Source organism: Pezoporus wallicus, unplaced genomic scaffold, assembly GCF_028554395.1.
Source record: "Pezoporus wallicus isolate ANWC-B61680 ecotype Strahan unplaced genomic scaffold, APGP_CSIRO_Pwel_v1 scaffold_2584, whole genome shotgun sequence".
Classification (NCBI taxonomy): domain Eukaryota; kingdom Metazoa; phylum Chordata; class Aves; order Psittaciformes; family Psittacidae; genus Pezoporus; species Pezoporus wallicus.
The window spans coordinates 5,089,559-5,113,382 of NW_026642851.1; the positions used below are offsets into that span (position 1 = coordinate 5,089,559).

At 41.8% G+C, this 23,824-nt stretch overlaps 1 protein-coding gene across 1 annotated transcript; it reads left to right on the top strand.

The window, feature by feature from the left end:
- The first annotated feature begins 17 nt into the window (after positions 1-17).
- On the top strand, positions 18-23,740 carry SLC25A40 (solute carrier family 25 member 40). The gene is given in 14 exon segments (XM_057432632.1): positions 18-101; positions 681-799; positions 2,166-2,225; positions 3,376-3,482; positions 5,417-5,484; positions 6,118-6,141; positions 6,143-6,234; positions 7,702-7,875; positions 17,627-17,736; positions 18,060-18,103; positions 18,105-18,139; positions 18,970-19,050; positions 23,154-23,227; positions 23,230-23,740. Coding segments are annotated over 13 exon segments (1,062 nt in total). The 5' UTR covers positions 18-101; positions 681-714; the 3' UTR covers positions 23,338-23,740.
- Positions 23,741-23,824: the final 84 nt, after the last annotated feature.

Consider the following 23,824-nt stretch of genomic DNA (forward strand, 5'->3'; position numbering starts at 1 on the left):
CGTGGGGTTTATAAATTCTGAAATGGTTTTATTTATTATTTTTTCCTTCCCTAGCTGGTTGCAGATCCAGGGAATATATAAGCTCCTTATTTTTAGGTACTGTAGGTACATTCCTAAGGTAACCATGCTTATGCAGCCATAGAGTAGGGTTTGTTCAAGGAATTGATAGCATGATAGCATGTGTACTAGTTAGTCACCATTTATTACATGAACTTCTTGCCAGGGTATGTAGTATCATTCAACCAGGAGACCTCTCAGGGTTTTCTCACAGAAATGACAAGGGCAAGAGAAGGGCTAGATGAATTATTCTGCTGTGCTACTGTTTATGGGCCACAGACTGTGAAGTTATATTTGTACAGGTTATTTATGTGCTTCTAAGCCTTTTGTTGAAGCAAGAAGCAATGCCTATTAATTAATGCAGCTTACAAAAAAGATAAACAGTGTAATTAATGTAAGAAGGATTTGGAGGTTTTATTGTCATTTAGAAAACTCAGATTATTTACAAAACATGGCTCAAATAATCTGAAAAAAAATAAAGGTGCGTGTTGCATACATGTAGAAAACTAATATTTACATTATTGCTGCCTATACATGTTAATGAAAATATAAAATTTTTTCTTCTCTTGATTTTTCTGCAAGTTTTGATCATGGTCTTGCAATGTATTTCTGTTCCTTAACAGGTTTTTCTTCTCCAAAGATAAAGCCGTGGCTGAAATGAGTGATAGCAACTCGGCTAAAACAACCATTATTCAGCAAGCAATAGTTTCATGTTGTGGAGCTATTATTACATCATTATTTGGTAAGGCAAACTATCAAGCTTGCCACAGGGAGAATCTTTGCGATACTGATTACTCATCAGTGTGACTCAGTGTGATGCCCGAGTTACAGAGTTTCTATGTTTCCACTAATATGTTCAACAAGGATGTTCTTGCATAGGTTTCTCATGTTTTTTTTTGTGTTTTAATAAACATGGATAATAGAAATCTCTAACTATTTCTGAACATAAGAAAAATTTTTATTACATTTTCATTTCTGTGTCATTTTTGTTTTTTTCCTCTCAGTGTAGTAGTTCATTGCTTTTTTTCTGCAAGAAACAAAACTAATAATAAAAAATAATTTCCACATTTCCTGCTGCTTAAAAATAAATTTTAACTAAGTCTACTTTATAGCACATGACACAAATCCTGCAAGACCAACCTCTGTGAGATGTCTCCTTCATGTAGTTACTACACTTCAGTAGTAACATGAATTTATTCTTCTGTGATGTCCTACACTGACAAAGCCTTTTATTGGGTTTCTTTCTTTGTTTATTTGTTTTTCCCTAAGCATTTCCTTTAAGGATAGCTTTTTGTTAGTCATTTAGACTTCTACATAGTCTGTGGAATTAATCTTTTACTTCATATTCAGGCATCTCACTCAGGACCTCCTTCCCCATGCATACCTAAGAAGGTGTTTGGTTAGCTTCAGCACTTCATGTCCCTTGGAGTTATACTTCATATTTCAGTTAATTTTGTCTTAAGCTAAGCTTTGGTTCTGACTTTTTATGCAGATTATGCAGCAGGGAAGCGTGCAATTTTCTAAGCATGATTTTTTCACCCACAATTTCCAAGTTTTTACAAAATATGATCTGATAACAAAACTATCAAACTGATACACTTTTTATTCTGTATTTATACCGTGTCCCATGATGTTAGGTAAAGTAGCAAGCAAAGCTACATCAGACCTGTGTAATTCCCAAGATGGATCTTCATTGTGTGTATGTAAGATTCTAGTACAGCATAAGGTGTTGGTATTTGAGACCTCAAGAGGTATAGGAGACTGGCTCCTTTCTGAAGTGGCAGCTGGAGGTGAGCCAGAATAGGTGTGAGTGGCTAAAATGCTACAGGATGCCAAATTTTAAACCACTGAAAGGAGCTGCAGGAGTCACATTTACATTCCCTACATTTAGATACTGGAATGTAAGCCAAGCATTCAACCTCCTGTTAGTCAGCTGAGAGGCATCAATAGAGAGTTAAGGTGTGACTAATTTGTGTTGTAAACCAGATCTGTTTTGTCCCTCTGGGGGAAAAAAAAACTTCATAGATAAAAAGTCATAATAAGGCATCTGTACACTTCCACATTTTCAGGGCATGCAGTGTTTCTAAATGACTTCTGTTTCATTTTAGTAACTCCTCTTGATGTTACCAAAACTCGACTGCAAGCCCAAAGCAATCCATTCTCCAAAGGTAAATAAATGTGTAGTGTGATGGAAGACACAGTTTGCTTTTTTATGTAGCTGATCATTATCATAATGCTGAGCTACAGAATGTTTTCATTTGTTTTGCAATAGTTACGTTTGATTCTTCAGAGTAAGGGGGGGGGCACGGGGAAGCAGCACAGCAGCACACTGAAATTGCTAAAGAAGGAATGTGGCAGTGAACAGACGCAGTAGAAAAAAATGTAGTAAATACATACCATTTTAAACAGGCTTTTTCCTGTCTTAGTGTTTTTGTTGTAGCAGAAGGTACAACTATTACTATTGAGTTTAAATTTTAAAAAGCTATCAATAAGTAACTATTTTATTAGAAGGCTTTTGTGGTCACAATGCAGTATTAAAGTTATCTCCTCCAGAATCCAGAGACTTTGAAAAGAGTAGTCTTTCCTAAGTCATTGGCCGCAGCCAGAAGAAGCCAATAGATAAAGACATTGTGTGCTCAACGATATGCCAATGAGTTCTACTATTAATTACTAGTTGTAATTAATAGATGAGATTTGAAAGGAAAGGAGATAACTGGTATTCCATGTTGTACGTGGAGATGAATATTTGTGGTTATACTTGCTGTGAGTCAGGAAAAATCTTGTGCTCTGTCCTGGGTTGTTTTTTTATTTTTTTGTAAATTGTAAACCCTTCATAAATATGTAAATGTGAAGCTCAAAGTATGTTTTTGCAACGGCAATAGTATTTTACAGGTTCAAAGTACATGGCATAGAAGAAATAAAAAGAGGGTGATCTAGTATAAATGCAGTCTAACCTAAGATGTAACACCACCACTTGTAATGTAGATGCTGCTTTAAAAATCTGAAAAATGTTCACATAGTTACATACAGTAGAAGCATTCAGGTCTTGTGTTGGTTTTAGTCTTCAGCAGATGGTAATATAGCGTAAATATATCTCCTTGAGCGTGCAAGCGCAGTTTTGTTAAGCCTGGCACTCTGAGGAGTGCATTTGTTCCCTCTTTCCTTTTACCTAATTTGTTGTCATTGATTTCCAAAGATTATTTTGTCCCTCCCTGCCTAACCAGAGACAAATCTGTGTTACCATTATATCCAGTTTCAAATTGCTGCTAAGAACAATTTTACAAGCATTAACTATATTCTTATATACCATTTTATTAGGAAAGTGTTTTGTATACTCCAGTGGCCTTATGGATCATATATGTGTTTGTGACAATGGGAACCACAAAGCCTGGTATAAAAAACCTGGGCATTTCAAAGGGAGGTCGGTAAGAACATTTTACATTTATATAAAACCATAGATTGAAAACATTTTTAAATAGCATACTATAAATTTATTGGCTTTTTTTTTTCAAGTTGTAGTAGAATCTGTTATCATTTTGACAGGATTTTTTTGTGGTTACAGTGTAATTTATATGGCGATTAAGGATGCCTCCTACTTTCTACAAGAAAATACTTCTTCCTTCCTTAAGATAAACAAGTGGGCAGCTGCACAGTTCTCCTCACAGGATACTGCCTCTGATTTATTTTTGCCACTTGAGTCACATCACCAGGGGTTGGTGCCTGCAGGTACTGGTTTTCTGTACCCATTTACAGCTCTTCTGTCCACAGAGCTACCAGTGTGCTGCTGAGCTGAACTGACAATGCAGATAGTGTTTTAAAGTTAAATTCATGCTTTAGGTTCTGGATCCATTGAAACTTGTAGGACTAGGATTTTACCCAGAAGCAGACCTGCTGTTGGACACTGATCAGCTTTATTAGTGAAGATATTGTTTGACATGTCTCTGTTGTACATGTGATAATAAATTTTTAGAATTACATTTCCAAGAGGAATGAAATGGTCATGCCAATTTCTTGAGCAGTTTTACAGTGTTACCTTTTTTATTTAATAAGTTCATAAGTTTAAATTTTTTACTTAACATTACTATATAATTTTTAGAAAGTTGCTTAGTTTTCTAATGACATGAATTTGTGCATATTTTTCCTCTGGTAATATGATCCATAAAGAGCAATGACTGTCATATCATTGTTAAAAAAGCCCTCAGTGCTGAACAATTTGCAGTAAAGCAAATAGTAGTGGACATTGTAGGTTTCTGGTGGTAGGACTGTACAAATATTTTGATATATTTGTCCATATAGTTAGCAAGATATATAAATATGGGCTTCTGTTACCTCCTTTCTCCAGTCGTTTTATCTGTACCTTCCTGTATTGTAAATTTGTTGAAGCTGGATTATAAACATATAAACTAGCTAAACTAATTACAGAATTTTATTTGAAAAATTATAGACACCCCTTTTTGGTCAAATCATGTTAAGACTTTTTAGGGTTTCTTGACTCCCTCTCAAAGTTCCATTTTTTCAAGTCAGGCTTGTTTTAGTAAATCGTGTCTTTGTTTCCCCATGCAACTTTTTACTTCAGTGGATCTGCCTATCAAAGCTGTCTCCTCTAAAGCTCTTCACCATTTTCTTCTGTGCCTCCTTTTTATGGTCTGTTGGGCGGTATGTTTTGAGGCCTTTTGATAATGTCTGGTCTTCAGCATATTCTAAGCCATCAAATCTCAATCTTTTTCCCCCAGATGTTTAAGAAAATAAGGTATCCTAGTATTAAGGAGTTTGTCATTTTCATGGTGATTTCAGTTGCACTTCGAGTTTTAGTTTTCTCTGCTGTCAGTGGTCTGGGATCATAAGGGACAGCTATGATATTCATTGTAAGCTACCAGATATATAGTATAGTATAGATGCATTGCACATATGTTGTCACGTTGTCAGAGAAAGCAAGTATTGAAGGATCATTGAGAGTTAATTGCTATTTTATGCCTAGAACTTTTGTTATGTATTAAAAAAAGTATTTTAGTGTATTATTTTGGGTATGTTTCCACATGTTGCTGCATACTGTATTAGTTCTGAAAATGACTTCTTCACAGGACTGTCAGTCCTTGATAAAAACTTACTGCTTTGGCCTTTTAAAGATGGAAAGAAATTCTTGATTTTAATCACACAAATTTCTGTTCAGCTCAGAGGACCTATGTGTGATTAAATATGGTAACTAGCAGAAGCAATTACAAAAGTGAGATGTTAAAATTATAAGCCATTTTAGAAATACACTTTTTAATACATTAATTTTGTCTTTTGACAGCTAAAGTATATTACTGAATACAAAAGCTTGGAGCTAATTGTTGCTGTTTGCTGGTTGTATTTTTAGGATGCATTTGTGAAAATTACTCAAAGAGAGTGAGTTAAGTCACTGTGGAGAGGACTTCCCCTAACACTGTAAGTTGAATGTTCTTTTTTTGGTAACATGTTATGAATTATTGTTTAAAAAATACTTCATTATTTAGACAAATTAGTATGTTTCTTTTGAAGTGATGTTAAAAATGTGGTTAATTCTGAAGTTACAGATAATGATGTAATCAGTTTGATCAAAAACATCTAGAGACAGAATAATTTTGCCCAATCTTGAGATTTCTCGTTGTAACTTCTTAGATACATTCTCAGTAGCTAAACAGGAGCATCAGGCTTTTGTTCTTCCTTTTAGAGGTGGTATACTTAATGCAATCATCCCCTTGAGCATCATGGAATCATAGGATTGAACATGATTGTTAGAGAATGCTAGTTTTTTATAGGTATTTGCTGCCGTAAATTGTGACTAATGACTTGCTATCAGCAGCTCTTTCCACACTCATTTCCCCCCCCCCTTTTTTTTAACATCTAACTAGAATCCTCTTTCTTTGTCATGAAAAATGGATCATTCATTTTCTCTCTACAAGAGCAGTTTACATATTTCAATGTTGTTATCAGATCTCTTCTTGTAATTCTCTTTTCCTTACAAAATGTCGATAAAGATGGTTGACTTTATCTTCTGCTTTCCTGGTATTAATTTAGATTCCCTTTCTTATTTTTTAGAATAATGGCACTCCCTACCACAGTAAACCTGCTATAACCAACTGAGTGAAGCTTTGAAATCTGGACTAGGAAAGGATGATGAGCACGTTCCAGTTCTTGCAGGTTCCTTAAGCAGATGTAAGTTGCCATTTGTTTAAAGAAAAAACTGAAATAAAATACCTGTATGCTGTTTTCTTGGGTTTATCAAGTAAATTTGTGTGGCTTTAAATGAGGGATAATATTACATGAAGCTGGGCATAAGAAGGAATACTGTAATTACCCAGTATTTCTTGGGCAACATAACCCTCCAATCTGTAATAATGTGATTTAGTTTTACTGTTACACTTCCACAACATTTGTAATTTGTTCAGAATTTTGTGGTTTTAGGGTTCTGCCAAGGACAGTTTAATTCTGTTCTGTTATGAATCTAATAATAAACAGCATTATTTTCTATAATGGAAGCTACATAGGTAATTACATGGGAAGTGAAAATTGGACTTGTACTGGTTTTATTGCTGTATGATGTAATGGGGAATTAATTTCTATTTATATTTTCTTACTTTGGTTTATCTTTTTCCTCATACATTTTTTTACAGAAGTAGCTCAGGTCTTACGTTTTGGGGCTTTCTTAGAAGGCACTTAAGGATTTAGTTCTATATTCTACTTGTGAAAATACAGGGGGGACTGGAAGACTACCGGAAAAAGAATTGTTATTCTGTGCTGATGTGGCAAATTTTTCTTATTAGGCTGCTCTGGATTTTAAATTCACATATCAAGGAAACCTTACCCCAGCAATAGGAGGGAAGTGCTTGGATCTAGTAAAATCATTGAAGTCTGTTACATGTGTGATGGGAGCTTGTTAGTGAGTGGTGACTCACTTTCTACCAGGTAAAGGAGAGTTACTTTATCAGACACGTTCTTGATAGTTTAAAATAAGAATAGCAAATATCACAGAATCAGCTAGGTTGGAAAAGACCTTCAGGATCATCACATCCAGCCATTACCCCAGGACTGCCAAGACCACCACTAAACCATATCAGTGAGGGCCTCATCTGCATGGTTTTAGAATACTTCCTCTTAGAGCCATTACCTCTTGTCCTATCACTTGTTACTCGGGAGAAGTTGCTTAGAAATTGCTAAGAAGATGCTTAGAAATCAATAAAAACTTAATCTCTAGCCATCATTTTTGTCCTTAACAACAGAAACAAGCGAACAAACCAAAACAAAACCCCAAGCTCACTTTCTTCAAGTTGCACTTAAAAATGGCAATTATTGAAAGTTACTTTTTATGAGTGCTTGAAATTGTCAGCCTATTTATGCAATAAATCCAAAAATGATGATTCTTAACATGTGGCGTGGATTACAATATGCCAGTATTGAAAAAAAGTAGGTAACTTGTCAGTCCATAAAGATCAGGTACTGTGAATAGATACAGTATTCTTATCTGGAAAGGAAGCTTATTTGGGGAATTATTTCAAATGAGAGAGATGAATCAAATGTATAAAGCAAGGTGAGACCTTACGTTTATGTTCCAGAAATATTACCAGTAATAGTTGATTTAGGAAAAGAAAAAAACAAACAACCCCACCTTTTTTTCATTTGCAGTTGGTTCCATTACCGTTGTGAGCCCCCTGGAGCTGATCAGAAATAGAATGCAGTATTGCAAGTTCTCCTCCAAGCTACTGTACTTGTGTGTCAGCAGTAAAGTGGCTTCAGACGGATGGCTTTCCTTGTGGAGGGGCTGGAGTTCTACTGTTCTGAGAGATGTACCTTTCTCAGGTTGGGTTTATTTTCCTTGCAAGTTTTTGTTATGTCAGAAGATAAATTTATGCGTAACTCTTTTAGATTTTTACTGTGGTTTTAGGTGATTTTAGTGGTTAGCTTTAAGAATGACTGAGATTTATTTGTTCTCTCTTGGGTGTTTTTATTTATAAATTCTTTGAGGACCTGATTTTTTCCCCCCTTTTTGTTTGTGGATACCAGCTAAGGCTGATTGTAACATTCCCTTTCTCTATACTTAGACTGTTTCTTCTCATCTTTAGCTTACACAATGACTGTTTTTGAAGACTTCCAATAGGAAATTTTCTCTCTGACAGGTATAGTGGTTATTTCCTTATGGGGGAACATGCTGTAGCTAAGTGTGCTTACTTAATTTTGAAAACATGTACAAAGATGCAGTGACACGGTAGTGTCATCAGGAAATGCTTTTAGCAAGATGAGTCGGTTTGTATAACTGTTCTAAAACCCATGAAACTAGAGCATCACTCATTAGCAAAGCTCCAGAGCTGAAAGTCTAGAAGCAGAAAAGGCTGATACAGAGCACTATTAGTCCCAGGGCTACACTCTACAATGACTGAGATGGAGAAGATCATGTGTTTTCCCTTTTTGTCACAGCTCTGCTATAAGGAGACTGATAAAAGACTTGTTAATGCCAGTGGTAAAGGTCTCTGACTCATTTAGGCCCGTCTTTGTCAGAAGGTTGTGGGTCATCAGGCATCAGTTGTCCTTGAAACAGTTTTGGTGCTTTGGGTAGTACCAGGAATAACACATTTGAACACTTTGTGTTGCCTCAGAAAAATTCTTCAAACCTATTGTTGGATGCAGAGAGCACTTGAAGTATTTGACCTGTCTTTGTTCTCCTAATGATTCTTAAGATCATCTGACATCTAACTTAATTTATGGTTCAAAACAGTCTAGTAGACCATTAATTGGTTTGGACTGTTATGGTATTTGAGCACATTTAGATGTGTACCTAGAGTAAATTTTAATTTGGCTGTGAACTAAACCGGCGCGTGGTAGGTGGAGGTGATTGGGATATTTAATGAAAAACTGAACTTGGTAGCTGAGTTAACAGAACTAAATTATTTCAGCTGTTCTCTTTTCAGAATGAATAATACTCTGATTTCTTTCACTTTGCAAATGGTAGGTGTTTGAACATTGTGGTTGGACTGTATCTCCTGTTTAGGGATCCTGTCCCTTAAAGGGAATTAATTTAGCCTTCTGTGATAGGGAAGGCTTCTGAACCTAAGGCAGCATGGTTTCTCTAAGGCTAAAGATAACTGTCAGGATTCATCTGAACCTTTTGTTCAAAGTACTTCCTGTTGAATATTCATTTTAAAATTTGCTTAATTCTTCTCTGCCAATTGCATCTTAGGCTGTTCTGTTAAGCTTATAAGGGAACTTAAAATTCTTCATCTAAGTCCTGTTGTCTGATTTCAAGTAGAAACTCCTGTTCTCTTACTGGTCTCTGTCTGTAGCAATGTGGCAGGAGCTAGTGATCTTCGTTCCCTCTACTGCTTTTAACAGAGGGGGAAGATCAGAGCACTGTGAGGAAGTGCCCAAGGAAAAGGGCACTAAGGTGATGTGTGTCTGTTCTCAGACTTTTTATTCTTTCATCCATGCCTGCTGTTGCTCCACTGGTCCAAAACATGCTCACAGATTTGAAGTTAGTCTTGTACTGCTCTAGCATTCACTTCATACCCAGTGGGCACTTGTCTGTGCCCAGTACTTCGAAGGCGTCATGAGGTGCTGGAAAAGTAAAGGTACAGGTTAACCTGAAGCTACTGCTTTACAGGTTTAGGTCTATTGTTGAAGAACCAGAAGTGAGCAGGCAGTGAGATGCATGAGTAAAGGCAAATGCATTAAAAAAAAGCCATAAAGCTCAGATGATATAAAGCTAATGGTGTTTAATGCTGTTTAATGCCTTTCCCAAATGTGTTTTCTGCTAACTTTTCCCTTATAAATACTCCCTGTGCAGTTAAGATATGCTCCCTCAATACCTTTTATTTTGGCTCTTCAGTTTGAATGATGCCCTAACAGCATCATGGCTTCTGGTATTCTTACAGAACAGTCTGTGCCTTTGCTGCAGTTAGCTGAAGTTAGGTCTTTAAAGAGGGATTAAAATCAGTGTAACAATTGGTTCTGACAAAGCAGCTCCTCTGTGAAAACAGTCAAGCAGCACAGCATGACTCAAGCAGCACAAGGTAATTAAAATCCCACGGTGTTAGTAGCCCGAGTGTGAATGGTATGCTTCAAGGATGTTCCATGGGAGGCTACCGTGACTGCATAAAACTTAAGCTGTGAATGTTTATAAGCATAAGAACTGGGTTAACAATTGCTGAGGTGAGTAGCTTGAGAGAGGATGCCTTCAACACCTGAGTAGGGGGAAGATCAGCATCCAGGAGCCTCAACTCAGTGGCAAGAGCCACCGAGAGAGCCTCAAGTCCTCAACAGGACCTGCCCAGGAGCCAGCAGCTCAGCTGACACGAGCAGGGACTCACACGGGGTGGAGCCAGGAGGAGCGGCATCAGCCCTGACTGGTTAAAAACCTGCCCCAAGGAGTGCGAGTGACCCGGGCGAGCAGGATGGTGAGCACTCGCCATATGACCAGGCCCTGGTCTGAGAGTTCTGCTCTGGCTGCCCTGGTGGTGGCCAGCATAGGCACCCAGGCAGAGCTGATGAGAGGAGAGGCTGCAGTGCAGAGCTCCGGAGTATAGAGAGTGCCTCCACTGGTCTTGTGAGAGAAGGGTGCGCAATGGGCAGGGCTGCACCCCGTGCTCCCTGGTGGAGGTCCTGAGCTGTGGAATGCTGTTAATAGGCTGCAAGATGTCAGGGAAGCTGAGAGGAAGCAGGACTGCTTGCTCCAGGCCCAAACTGTGCAAGGGCCTCAAGCATCCCCTGTAGCTCATGTAGGAAAGAAGGAGGCTGTTACCCCAGGAAGCTGGGAAACAGCAACAAAAAAAAAAACAAAACAACAAAGAGGAAGAGGACAATTAAAAGCATGGGGCTTCCTCCTAAATCTGTTATCCCCACCCAGAACCAATTTGCTGTCCTGCAGGGGACTGATGAGGAAACATACTCACACCAGAAACAACCAGCTGGGGCACTGCTAAAGATTTCTACTGGTGCTGCCAGGAAAAAGCAGTGGGTCATAGTAGTAGGGGACTCTACTTTGAAAGGAACAGAAGCGCTCATCTGTCGGCCTGACCCCATCTCAAGGGAGCTGTGTTGCCTACCAGGGGCACAGATCAGGGATGTTGCAGGGAGGCTGCCTGCTCTAGTAAGTCCCACTGACTATTACCCACTTCTAGCAATCCATGTGAGTGCTAGTGATACAGGCAGAAGTAGCCTGGAGAACAGGTCTACAGAGCTCTGGGATAGGTGGTTAGGGGCTCTGGAGCTCAGATTGTCTTTTTGTTAATCCTCCAAGATAAAGGGGAGGACCTTAAAGAAAGCTAGGAGGATTGGCCAGGTTAATAAATGGTTAGAAGGATGGTGTCATAGTCAGGGGTTTGGGTGTCTTGACCACCGGACCCAAGCATGTAGGCCAGGTCTACTGGGGCCTGATCTGGTCTGGCAATGAAGGGGAAGAGCAGTTTTGGTAGGAGGCTTGCCAGGCTGGTCAAGGAGGCTTTAAACTAGATGTGTTAGGGGAGGGGGGCATCATTCCATCCCAGCACACTGAGTCAGTTACCAGCATCTGTAATAAATGCTCGGAGCAATGTCGAGATATTCCAGCCAATGAGCCGGATTCATCTGGAGCTCAGCTCAGATGCCTCTGTACAAACACCTGTAGCATGGGGAACAAAGAAGAGGAATTAGAGATGTGTGCACATGTACAGGGGTGTGATATAACAGACATCACAGAAACATGGTGGGATGGCTGCTATGGCTGGAGTGTTGGAATGGAAGGTTACAGGCTCTTTAGAAAAGACAGGCCCGGCAGACGGGGAGGGGGAATTGCTATTTATGTTAGGGATAGGCTGGAGAGTATGGAACTCTGTCTGGGAACAGGTGAGCAATCAGCAGAGAGTTTGTGGGTCAGAGTTTAAGGGAGAACAGCTCTGGGGGACATTACTGGGGGGATGTGTTACAGACCGCCTGATCAAGGAGAAGCTGTGGATGAAGCACTCCATAGACAGATAGGAAAAGCCTCACACTCACAGGCTCTTGTTCTCATGGGTGACTTCAACCACCCTGACATCTGTTGGAAGGACGGTACGGCCCGGCACAAGCAATCCAGGAGGTTCCTCGATTGTGTAGAAGACAGCTTCCTTCTGCAAGTAATAGAGGAGCCGACAAGGAGAGGTGCCATACTTGACCTTGTGCTCACCAACAGGGAAGGGCTGGTTGGAAATGTGATGCTCCAGGGCAGCCTTGGATGCAGCGATCACGAGATGGTCGAATTTGAGATCCTCAGGACAGTGAGAAGAGTGTGCAACAAGCTCACTGCCCTGGACTTCAAAAGAGCATACTTTGGCCTCTTCAGGAACCTGCTTAGTAAGGTTCCATGGGTTACAGGCCTAGAGGGCAGGGAGGCCCAAGACTGTTGGTTGATATTCAAGGGTCACCTGCTACAAGCTCAGGAGTGTTGCATCCCAACTCGAAAAAAGTGCAGCAGGAGGTCTAGGTTACCTCCATGGATGGATAAGGAGCTGCTGAGGAAAATTCGAAGGAAGAAAGAGGCTTATAAAAGGTGGAAGCAAGGACAGGCAGCCTGGGAAGAATACAGGGATGTTGTCCGGGAAGCTAGGAAGCAGGTTAGGAAAGCTAAGGCCCAGTTAGAATTAAACTTGGCTAGGGATGTTAAGGATAACAGGAAGGGATTCTATAGGTACATCGCAAATAAAAGACTAGGGACAACATAGGCCCCTTCCGGAAGCTATCGGAAGAACTGGCTACCCTGGATTTGGAAAAGGCTGAGGTTCTGAATGACTTCTTTGCCTCAGTCTTCACTGGCAAATGTTCTGAGCACACCACCCAGGTCTTGGAAGGCAGACACAGGGACTGTGAGAATGAAGACCCTAGGCCCACTGTAGCAGAGGATCTGGTTTGAGACCATCTTAAGAACCTGAACATACACATGTCCATGGGACCTCATGAAATCCATCCATGGGTCCTGAAGAAGCTGGTGAATGAAGTTGCTAAGCCACTGGCCGTCATATTTGAAAAATCATGGCAGTCAGGTGAAGTTCCCTATGACTGGAAAAAGGGAAATATAACCCCCATTTTCGAGTAGGGGAAAATGGATGACCCAGGGAATTACAGACCAGTCAGTCTCACCTCTGTGCCTGGCAAAATCTTGGAGCAGAATCTCCTGGATGGCATGCTAAGGCACATGAAAATCAACAAGGTGCTTGGTGACAGCCAGCATGGCTTCACTGAGGGGAAATCCTGCCTGACCAATTTGGTGACCTTGTATGATGGGGCTATGGAACTGATGGACAGGGGTAGAGCAGTTGATGTCATCTACCTGGACCTGTGCAAAGCGTTCGACACTGTCCCACACGACATCCTTGTCTCTAAATTGGAGAGACATCAATTTGATGGATGGACCACTTGGTGGATAAAGAACTGGCTGGATGGCTGCATGTAAAGAGTTGCGGTCAATGGCTCAATGTCCGGCTGGAGACCAGTAACGAGTGGTGTCCCTCAGGGATCGGTGTTGGGACCGGTCTTGTTTAACATCTTTGTCGCTGACATGGGCATTGGGATTGAGTGCTCCCTCAGCAGGTTTGCCAGTGACACCAAGCTGTGTGGTTTGGTTGATAGGCTGGGGGGAAGGAATGGCATCCAGAGGGACCTTGACATGCTTGTGAGGTGGGCTGATGCCAACCTCATGCAGATTAACCATGCCAAGTGCAAGGTCCTACACCTGGGTCGGAGCAATCCCAGGCACGGCTACAGGTTGGGCAGAGAAGAGATTCAGAGCAGCCCTGCGGAGAAGGACTTGGGGGTGTTGGTCGATGAGAAACTGAACATGAGCCAGCTTCAGTGTGCACTCGCAGCCCAGAAAGCCAACCGTATCCTGGGCCGCATCTAAAGGAGCGTGACCAGCAGGTCAAAGGAGGTGATCCTGCCCCTCTACTCTGCTCTCATGAGACCTCACTTGGAGTATTGTGTGCAGTTCTGGTGTCCTTAACATAAAAAGGACATGGAACTGTTGGACCAAGTCCGGAGGAGGGCCACGAGGATGATCAGGGGACTGGAGCACCTCCCATATGGAGGTAGGCTGAGAAAGCTGGGGCTGTTCAGCCTGGAGAAGAGAAGGCTGCGTGGAGACCTCCTAGCAGCCTTTCAGTATCTGAAGGGGGCCTATAGGGATGCTGGGGAGAGACTCTTCATCACAGACTAGTGATAGGACAAGGGGTAAGGGGTTCAAACTTAAACAGGGGAAGTTTAGATTGGATTTAAAGAAGAAGTTCTTTCCTGTTAGGGTGGTGAGGCACTGGAACAGGTTTTCCAAAGAAGAGGCAAATGCTCCATTCCTGGCAGTGTTTAAAGCCAGACTGGACAGAGTCTTGGGTGACATGGTTCAGTGCGAGGCATCCCTGCCCATGCCAGGGGGTTGGATCTAGATGATCTTAAGGTCCTTTCCAACTCTATTCTATGATTCTATATGCATAACATAGCAGAGCTTTCTGTTGTATTCTGTTCAGTTCCAGTCCACTCTCTTCTGTTCTATTCCATTCCGTTTTATTGCCTTCCCTTGCCTGCACTCACAAGTTGTACAATGAGGAGATCCTTATTTACCTGAAATGCCAAGGGAATTTCAGCACCAAAATCACTTTCAAAGACACAACTCAGAATGGTTATGGGTAGAAAGAGTATTTTATTTATTTCTAGATAAAGTTATTTGATTTAGTTTAGCTGAGTTAATTTTAGTCGGGTTTAGTTTAGAGCCTTCAGTTTAGGTGGCAAAAGCCTCCCTTGCAGCCTGAGAAAGGAAAGGCAGGGCAGGAGTGGTGCCGTGGTGGTGCGAGAGCAGTGCAAGAAGAACCCAGCCAGAAAGGGCCAGGGAAGACCTGTCGAGGTGTGGTGCTCAGTCCTCCAGAGGACAGCAGCAAGTCCCGGGGCCACGCTGGGGCCACCCTGGGAGTGCAGAAGGCTGCCTCCCCCCGGATGCGGGGCACGAGGGCCACCTGCGTGGAGCACGAGCAGCTGCCTTTGGGACACCATGACCCAAAGGAGCCCCATGAAGGGGCTGTGCTCGGCTGCAGAGGAAGGCAAAAAACCCCAGGGACGCTTGCTAGTCCAGCCTGGGGGGAAAAAAGCCTTCCCCCCCCCCAGCTGCAGGACACGAGGGGCCGCCTTTGTGGAGCATGAGCACCAGGCGATAACGCAGCCAGAATGGACTGAGGAGCCCTGACAAGGGGTCATGCTCAGTGCTCAGAGGAAGGCAAAAAACCCCCGGGGACCGGTGCCAATCTGCCCCGGAGGAAAATTCCTTCCTGACCCCAGTGCTGGCGGTCGGCTACTCCCTGAGCACGTGAGCAAGACCTGCTCCAGCTCCACAAGCTGGTTACGCCTCTAAGGGGACAAGGGGACACTGGCACTGCTTTTTCTGCTTCCACCTGAAGCCATCTCGGGCTTCAAACAACAGCAAAATGCCTTTGGCCTGACGAATCCTCGGAGCACGAATCCTTCCTGTGCTTGGCAGTGGGGGAGGGCACTGAGCTGCCTGTGCATCCTTTTTCTTCTGGCTGCTGCCACTCTCTCCCCAGGAGGTGAGGACGTCGAGCTCCCTGACAACCAAAGCATGATCCCTCGATGATGCCTTGAGCGTGCCCTCTCCAGAAGCTGGAACCGCAGCACAGAACCTCCTGCAGCTTTGCAGCTTCAAGTGTTCTCTCCCTTAGTCCCCCCCTCACCTAATTCCCTGGTGCCCAGGAGATGAGGATGGCAAGCTCCCCAACGACTGAAGCAGGATTTCCATCCATCCATCCATGCGATGAGCTTTGAGCGTGTCCCCTCCAGGAGCTGGAACCGCAGCACAGAACCTCCTGCAGCTTCGCAGCTTCAAGTGTTCCCTCCCTTAGTCCCCCCTCACCGAATTCCCTGATGCCCAGGAGACGAGGACAGCGAGCTCCCCAACGACTGAGGCAGGATTTCCATCCATCCATCCATGCATCCATCCATCCATGTGATGAGCTTTGAGCGTGGCCCCTCCAGGAGCTGGAACCGCAGCACAGAACCTCCTGCAGCTTCGTGCAGCTTCAAGGGTTGCCCCCATCAACCCCCTCCCCCCTGCCAGGAATTCCCCCGGTGCCCCAGGGACTGCCTCTCAGATGCCCTCAGGCTGCCAGCTCTGTCCCGGTGGCAGCACCGGGCACTCTGGCAGCAGGACAGGGGAGGGCGCTGGACTCATACTGCCCCGGAGCATTGTGATGCTGCATGGCCGGGTGCTGGCACTATGACACAGGGGTGACGGGGCCCCTGCAGCCCTGCCTACCGCAGCCCTGCTGCTGCTGCTGCCCCTTCGCCCAGCATCCCTTGGAGAAAGGCCTTTGGGGTGCTGGCCCTGAGGCAGTGCCTGTGCCCAGGAGGCCCAGGGGGATGTCCCTGCCCATGGCGGCCACACACTGGGCATCACTGCGGGGTGTCCCTGTAAATAAATCTGTACGTTCATACTGTGTCCGCAAAGGCTTTTGTACCACGTACACCCATTTGAGTGTGGCGATCCCAAAGGTGACAGGAAAGCAGTTTGGGTTCCATCTGCATGAACTTTGCAGAAATGTAGAGCATGCAGCATTTCCTCACCATTCCTTATCAAGACACCAATTGGCATTTGCTATTACACTGCCTATGGTGAGGTCTTGGAAAGGAGAATTCAAGCAATCTCTCCTGCATTTGTTACACAGGGCAACGTTTGTAGCAGAGGGTGTTTAGATATTTGCTTGTGTTTGTTAACATTCATGTGTCTAGTTTGGGGGTTTACCTCTTGTCCTACTACTGGAATGCAACACCTCACTCACTGCTGCTGCTGACTGATGATAGGGGACTGGAGCTCCTCCCATATGAAGATAAGCTGAGAAAGTTGGGGTTGTTCAGCCTGGAGAAGAGAAGGCTGTGTGGAGACCTCATAGCAGCCTTCCAATATCTGAAGGGGGCCTATAGGGATGCTTACAAGGGGTAAGGGGTTAAAACTTAAACAGGGGAAGTTTAGATTGGATATAAGGAAGAAATTCTTTACTGTGAGGGTGGTGAGGCACTGGAATGGGGTGGCCAGGGAAGTTGTGAATGCTCCATCCCTGGCACTGCGCAAGACCAGGTTGGAAGGAGCCTTGGATGACATGGTTAAGTGTGATTCATTCCTGCCCATGCAGGGGGGGTTGGAACTAGATGATCTTAAGGTCCTTTCCAACCCTAACTATTCCATGATTCTATGATTCTAACAATAATGCTTAAGTCATTCTTTAAGCAGTGATGTGGTAAAAGTTACACAGGAATATGAGTCCTACAGGTACCGAGTTAATGTTTCTTATTTAGGCAATTTATATAATGTCAGGATTTCATACGTTTCAGTATTAGATTTTCATTGTATCGTATGAGTAATTCTGGAATATAAAGATAAGCGGAACAAGGCAGTCTGTCCATGGCTCATCACAGAAACACTTTTAATTTGCTTTCAGCACATTTCTTTTTGCTCCTGTTGCCACAGTAGAATTCTTATATCTATACTTGATTAAAGAATTTCTGTATGGGACATACAAATGTGTTGTAATGCAGGTTTATCTTTTTATAACCATAGCAATGTACTGGTATAATTATGAGCATTTCAAGAAGATCCTGTGCAAGGAACTTGGTACACACAAACCAACATTTTTTATTTCTTTTGCTTCAGGAGCAGCATCTGGCTCTGTATGTATTTTTATGTCTAGTTGTACTCTTTTATTTATCTGTCACTAATAGACTGTTTAAAAGACGTATGATTTTACCTGGCTGTCACAGAAATGTTGATGTTTTTGGGGTGCATGTGCTTTAAATACCCATACCTGGCATTTAAGATGATTAGGTATATTTGAATTTATTGAAATTACAGTGTTTTGAAATACAAGACTTTTAATTATGTCAAACACTTGGAATATTAAATCTAGTTTTAAATTGTGTGTATTTTAATTTGTAAAAAATTGAATGTTAATTTTTTGTGCTCTAACATTAAAACTGCTCTATTTTCCTGATAGATGGTATCTGTCATAACTCTGCCATTTGATGTAGTGAAAACACAGGCAGACTGAACTTTGGGAGTGAGAGACCTTAAAAAGTGCTGGTAAGGATAAAAAAAACATTATGTCTGGAAAAAGAAAATGTAGTGTTTTGGCATATAGACTTTTGGTAGGAATTTTAAATATCTGTTTTTTCCTCTCAAGTTTTATCTAAAAATTCTAGCGTTGACATCTTTTCTACTCCAAATTTCATAGGATATTTTTACCTTCTAGTAAATACAGTATTTCACTAATGGCTTGGAGGAGGGAGAAGGTGTGAGCTCAGTACTATTTAGGTTAGTGAGATGGTATAAAATATAAACAAAAAATTCAAAGCTGTTACATATAGGCAGACCAATTGCAAATTGAAGATCTCCCTGCTCATTGCAGGCAGGTTGGACTAGATGACATTTAAAGATCCCTTCCAAGCAAATTGATTCTATGATTGAAATAAGTTATATTTAAATAAGCAAAAAATTAATTTTTTATAATACATTCAGGTGAACTTCCCTTCAGACTCAGTTTACCATAAAGGCAAGTTCTTGTTTAAATATCTGAACTGTGATGAGCATTTAGCTACATGTATAGCGTGACAATGAGAGCGACTGGCTCATTTGAAAGCTAGGTGACTTTTTTCAGCTATATCAGTACTTTAGTAAGGAATATTGTCTCTGTTCTTGTATCTTACTCCAGGTGTTACTACAGGGTTTTCCATGTCATGATATTTTAAGCATTTTATGAATTTGCACATCCTGTATAAATAGTATGGATAAAATTAAAATTAATTAAACCTAATAATTCCATCTATGACTGTCTCTGATTTCTAAAAGTACTCTTTTATGGCATTGTATATATTACTTAATTCACTGTTTTCTTGTACTGCATTGAGTTCCACAGAGGGATAGTACATCGACCTGGGCAGTTATGAGGAAAATTTTCGCTAAAAATGGGATTACTGGATTATTTGCTGGTAAATCTTTTCGTATCTGTAAACCAACTCAGAGTAGAGAGATCTTTTAAGTCATTAACAAGTTGCTATAGCTGTTAACATGCATAAATTATACAACATTTTGAGCTCTGGAAACACTGTGAGTTATGAAATAGTTTGCATATGTAAAGCAACAGACATGTATATATCCTGAGAGAATTCTGACAATCTCTTCATAAGTTACTAAACTGCAGCTGTCCAAGATGGACATGATCTAGGTAAAAAACAAAGGGGCTGGGATTAACAAATAGAGCTGTATTGGCAATGAAAAATGGTGGGAAAATGTTCAGTTCAGGAAATAGGTTTTGTCAAGTTTAAGCAACTTGTTGATTTCTTAAACTGCAATTCTTGGGTGTTTCAGAAAGAATTGGTACAAAGGAAATGTAATGGAAACTGAAGTAAGGAGGTGTTTCTAGACAGAAAATTTCTTAAATGCGGTTTTTAGTCCAGTGTTAAAAATGTCAAACCAGTCATTACCATTGCATTTGCCCACCTGTATTTAGGAATAGCTAGCCTAATTTTTGTTCTTCATCTCATACTAATTTGTGTACTCAACTTTTTTTGGTTCTTTCTGTCTCAGAAACAGAGCTTAAGCTTCAGTGGTATTTTTCTGATTGTCTTTGAAGAAGATGCAGTATTGAGAACCCAAGAAGTCTGAGAATAGAGTAGAATTCGCATAATAAAATACTGTTACTGGCCTGTGTGGAATACTTGGCCTAGGATAGATTCCATCCATCTATGATGCAGTCTTGATGTATTTAATCCTTCTTCTTGCACAGATTGATGTAAAGACTTGTCTTTTAGAGTTTCTGATAGTTTTGGCAGCCACCACCTTTTAACCCTGGACTATATGCAGTAGTTTTTTCTACTGTTGACCAGCACAGATGTATCCCTGACCATCATAAGATATCTTGGCCATTTAACCCCTCATAGAACAGAAAAGAACCCTTCAGGAATACCTTCTGATGTCTTTTTCAAATCCTAGCATCTCTCTGAAAGCAAGTCTCTGGGCCCTACCTCATCATATGACCGAATTCCTGGTACTAACTCAAAACTTCCAGCAATAAGGTTTTCCTATTTTCCTGAGAGGTCCAACAGGAAGTTCTGTTCCTCCTAATTTTCATCATTATGGCTCAATTGTATCATGACTCTTGGCAGCGAGGAGTGATAACAGAAGTTCCTGAGACCTCGGGAGGCTTAGAAGGTTTTTTTCCACTTCATAATGAAGCTGCCCTGGGCAGAACAGGCACTCCGTGAGCAAGCAAGTGTGATATGAGAGGTAAGAAAGATGTACAATGTAAGAAAGATGTAAGCCCCTCACTATTACATCCTGAAACTGAGGATTTCTTTTAAATCTTAACATCTTTCAGGGAATCTTCCACTTCTGTATATACAAAAGAAGTTTGACTCCCTTATGAGGTAATCACCAGTCATTTCAGTCATTGACGGTGCATTAAGCCACATCCCAGAATATTCTCTTGGAGAACAACATGGACTTTTTTTCACAGATTTGTAGATATTTGGCAGCAGCTATGATGGATCCTGCTAGACTTCTGTCACAGGTTTCTACTTGGCATGCTCTGACAAGCAAAACAGGAAGAGATGATTTGGTTTTCCAGAAAGTAGACTTCTTGTATTCTCATCCATTGTGTCCTCATAGCCACAGAAGGAGACTTGTGTTTCTAGTTGCCAATTGGTAACTAAAACCAAAGGTATTTTTATAGTTCAGGTGTATGCTGCTCTCCCCACCCTGTGTACCGGGGTACAGACAGAGGCAGTCTGGGGTTGCTGCTGCATGTGACAGAACTGGGAGAATAAGTTTCCAGCCTCATGTGACAGTGCAAATGAATGTTCACAGTGTGAAGGTTCAAGCTGATTAGGCATCCCCAGGAATTCTAATTACTGGTTCATATCTTCTTGTGAAAAACTACTATCATTCATCAAACAAAACCAGATCTTTACCTGGGGTGAAACTGCCTTTATTGAATACATACATTCAGGTAGTTCTATCAATAATTTACTAGCCCAAGTATCAACAGGCTAAGACCCCATATCACTTTTTAACTAGACTGGTCTTAAAGTGTTTTGTTTTCAGATATCTTTCTGTGTATGGCAACTGGCAACTAAAACTTCAACCTTGACTGTATATAAAATGCTCATAGTCACAAACTGCTCTTGGCAGCCTGTGTGCCCACCTCAGGATGCTCATCTCCCTAAGATTCCTTACTTAGCTGGTATTTGTCACTCAGCTGCCCTCCCATACCCTTCTCTTGGGCTGTAGGGTTCCCATGTCTTTCTGTCTTCAGCAAATCTGGCAGATAGGCGAGGCAGTTATCCTGTTCTGTTGAATGGCTGGGGCAATACTGTGTTGTCAGCACAAAGCTCCTTTGTAATGCACACGTGTTGTCATGAGTGACTCCAGCAGTCTGAGGGGGAAATTACAAAGATACTGAGATTAAAATTATAGTGAGATAAAAGCCTGTAGTAGTTCATAATTAAACAAACAACTGCAAGACACATTCCAAGCCCAGGATACTTAGTGTCTTGACAGCACTGCATCGGTTCCTTGGGGGTATGTGTGTGAATGGCTACACAGTTGAATGAAGACTTGCAAGACTTGCGTTCTTTGAAAGAGATGAAATTGCTGTACGGTGATGACATAGCTGGGTAATGGTGTTTGCATATTTTGGAGCACTGATGCCAGCAGAGTGCAAGGCACCACTCAGTATTGGCATTACTAGACATTTTGGATGGAATTTAGTTCACAGATTGTTACATCTGGGTATTGACACATGAGTGTAGAGATGTTCTCTCGATCAGCACTATCCCAGTTCTGTTGCCCACACATAGGTGAGGTGACTGGGGGTATTTTGCCTGGCTTCTTGCTACTTTTCCAAAGGGACACAAGTTTTTCGTAGGCCATGCATCATCCAGGCTAGCTACTTGCAGATGCCTTTGTGTTCCAAGTGAGAGTAGACAGCTGTGTGTAGACAAGTGGATTCAGCCTTATTTTCCCACCTTTAGGTAAACTTTTTAAACTCCACTGACAGGATCACAGTTAAGTGCAGCAGGAAACACTTGATGCCCACATTCTATTGTTTAACCCTGTGACCAGGATTCTTCCATGTTAGTAGAGGTGCTGTAGGTCTTAAGAGATAGTAGTAGAGGAATCACACTTTTGCTCAGCAGTTGGCTTGAAGGGCTGAGCCACTGACTACAGCAGAGGGTACAGCCCAGCACAGTATTCTAGCCTTTTCTCCCCTGACTTTATCCAGTTCAGGGTTCAGGACTTCCTGAACCTCTTGTCCCATCTGAGTGGTCACAAGCCTCTGTTTATCCCACAGGAGCAGCAGGTTTGCAGTGACAGGCAGAGGATGGGGCACACAGTCTGCCCCCCTCGAGCCATCTGAGCTGCGCTGCAGCAGGTCATGGGGCTCTACCTCCCTGGAGAGACAGAGGGGGCAGAGGTACAATGGACTTGAAGCTGGTGAAGGGCCTGGAGCACAAGTCAGATTGATTGATGAGGAAGGGCTGAGGGAACTGGGGTTGTTTAACCTGGAGAAGGCTGAGAGGGGACCTTATGACTCTACGACTACCTGAAAGGAGGATGGAGAGGGAAGGCGGCTGGTCTCTTCTCCCAAGTAACAAGCAATAGGACAAGAGGTAATGGCCTCAAGCTGTGCCAGGGAAGGTTTACATTAGATATTAGGAAAAAAATCTTCACCAAGGGTGTGATCAGGCATTGGAACTGGCTGCCCAGGGCAGTGGTAGAATCACTGTCCCTGGAAGTGTTCAAAAACCCTGTAGTGAGGCCCTCAGTGATATAGTTCAGCGGTGGACTTGGTAGTCCTGGTGTAATGGTTGTACTTGATGATCTTGAAGGTCTTTTCCAATCTAGGTGATTCTGATCCTGTAAGGCTACCACCATGGCAATACCTACCGTATTTTGAGGACTACAAACAGGTAGCATCCCAGTTCCACCCTGACATATTAGGTATTGGTATAGTGTGACCACTAAATGGTACTACAGCTCTTCAGTCTGAAAACAAATGACAGTGAACGCTTTCCTTTTCTTTTCTGGGCAGGTATTATTGCACGGCTGTTTAAAGTTGCTCCTGCATGTGCCCTAATGATCAGCACATATGAATATGGAAAGTCTTTTTTTTTTCTCATTTAAATAGAAAGATGAGCCAACATCCTTATTCTACTTCATCTGATTGTATGAAGTCAAAATACAGGGTGGAAGTTGTGCCAAATTTGAATCTGTGAAGGTATTTTCTAGAACTCCCAGTGAACGTCTGTCATTATATTTGGTAACAAATACAACTTCATTTTTAACACAAAGGATAAATTCACTTTTTTCTTAAGACTAAGAACATAATCATGACAATCTATCAGTGAAGACTTTGTGACTTCTCTTGCCACTAGATGGAAATAGAAATGAGAAAATAAAACAGATGCTGACTGTTCTTCTGTGATGGTTAAAAGGAAAAAAAAGGAGACTGGACAGAATAATGAGGAATAACCACTGCCACTGTGTTAATATTCAGTCCAACTAAAAACTTTTGTTGGGCATGTAAAATGAGGTTTAGAAAATTGTATGATACGATTATTCTTCCATAAGGAGGTTGATACAGAATGAATTCAATAAATGTTTATTTATTTTGCTTAATGGATGCTTGATTCTGTGCATGGTTGTTAGTTGCAGCTCTGTATTTTGTGTAAATGTGTATTACAAAATAGCCCTCAGCTTCCT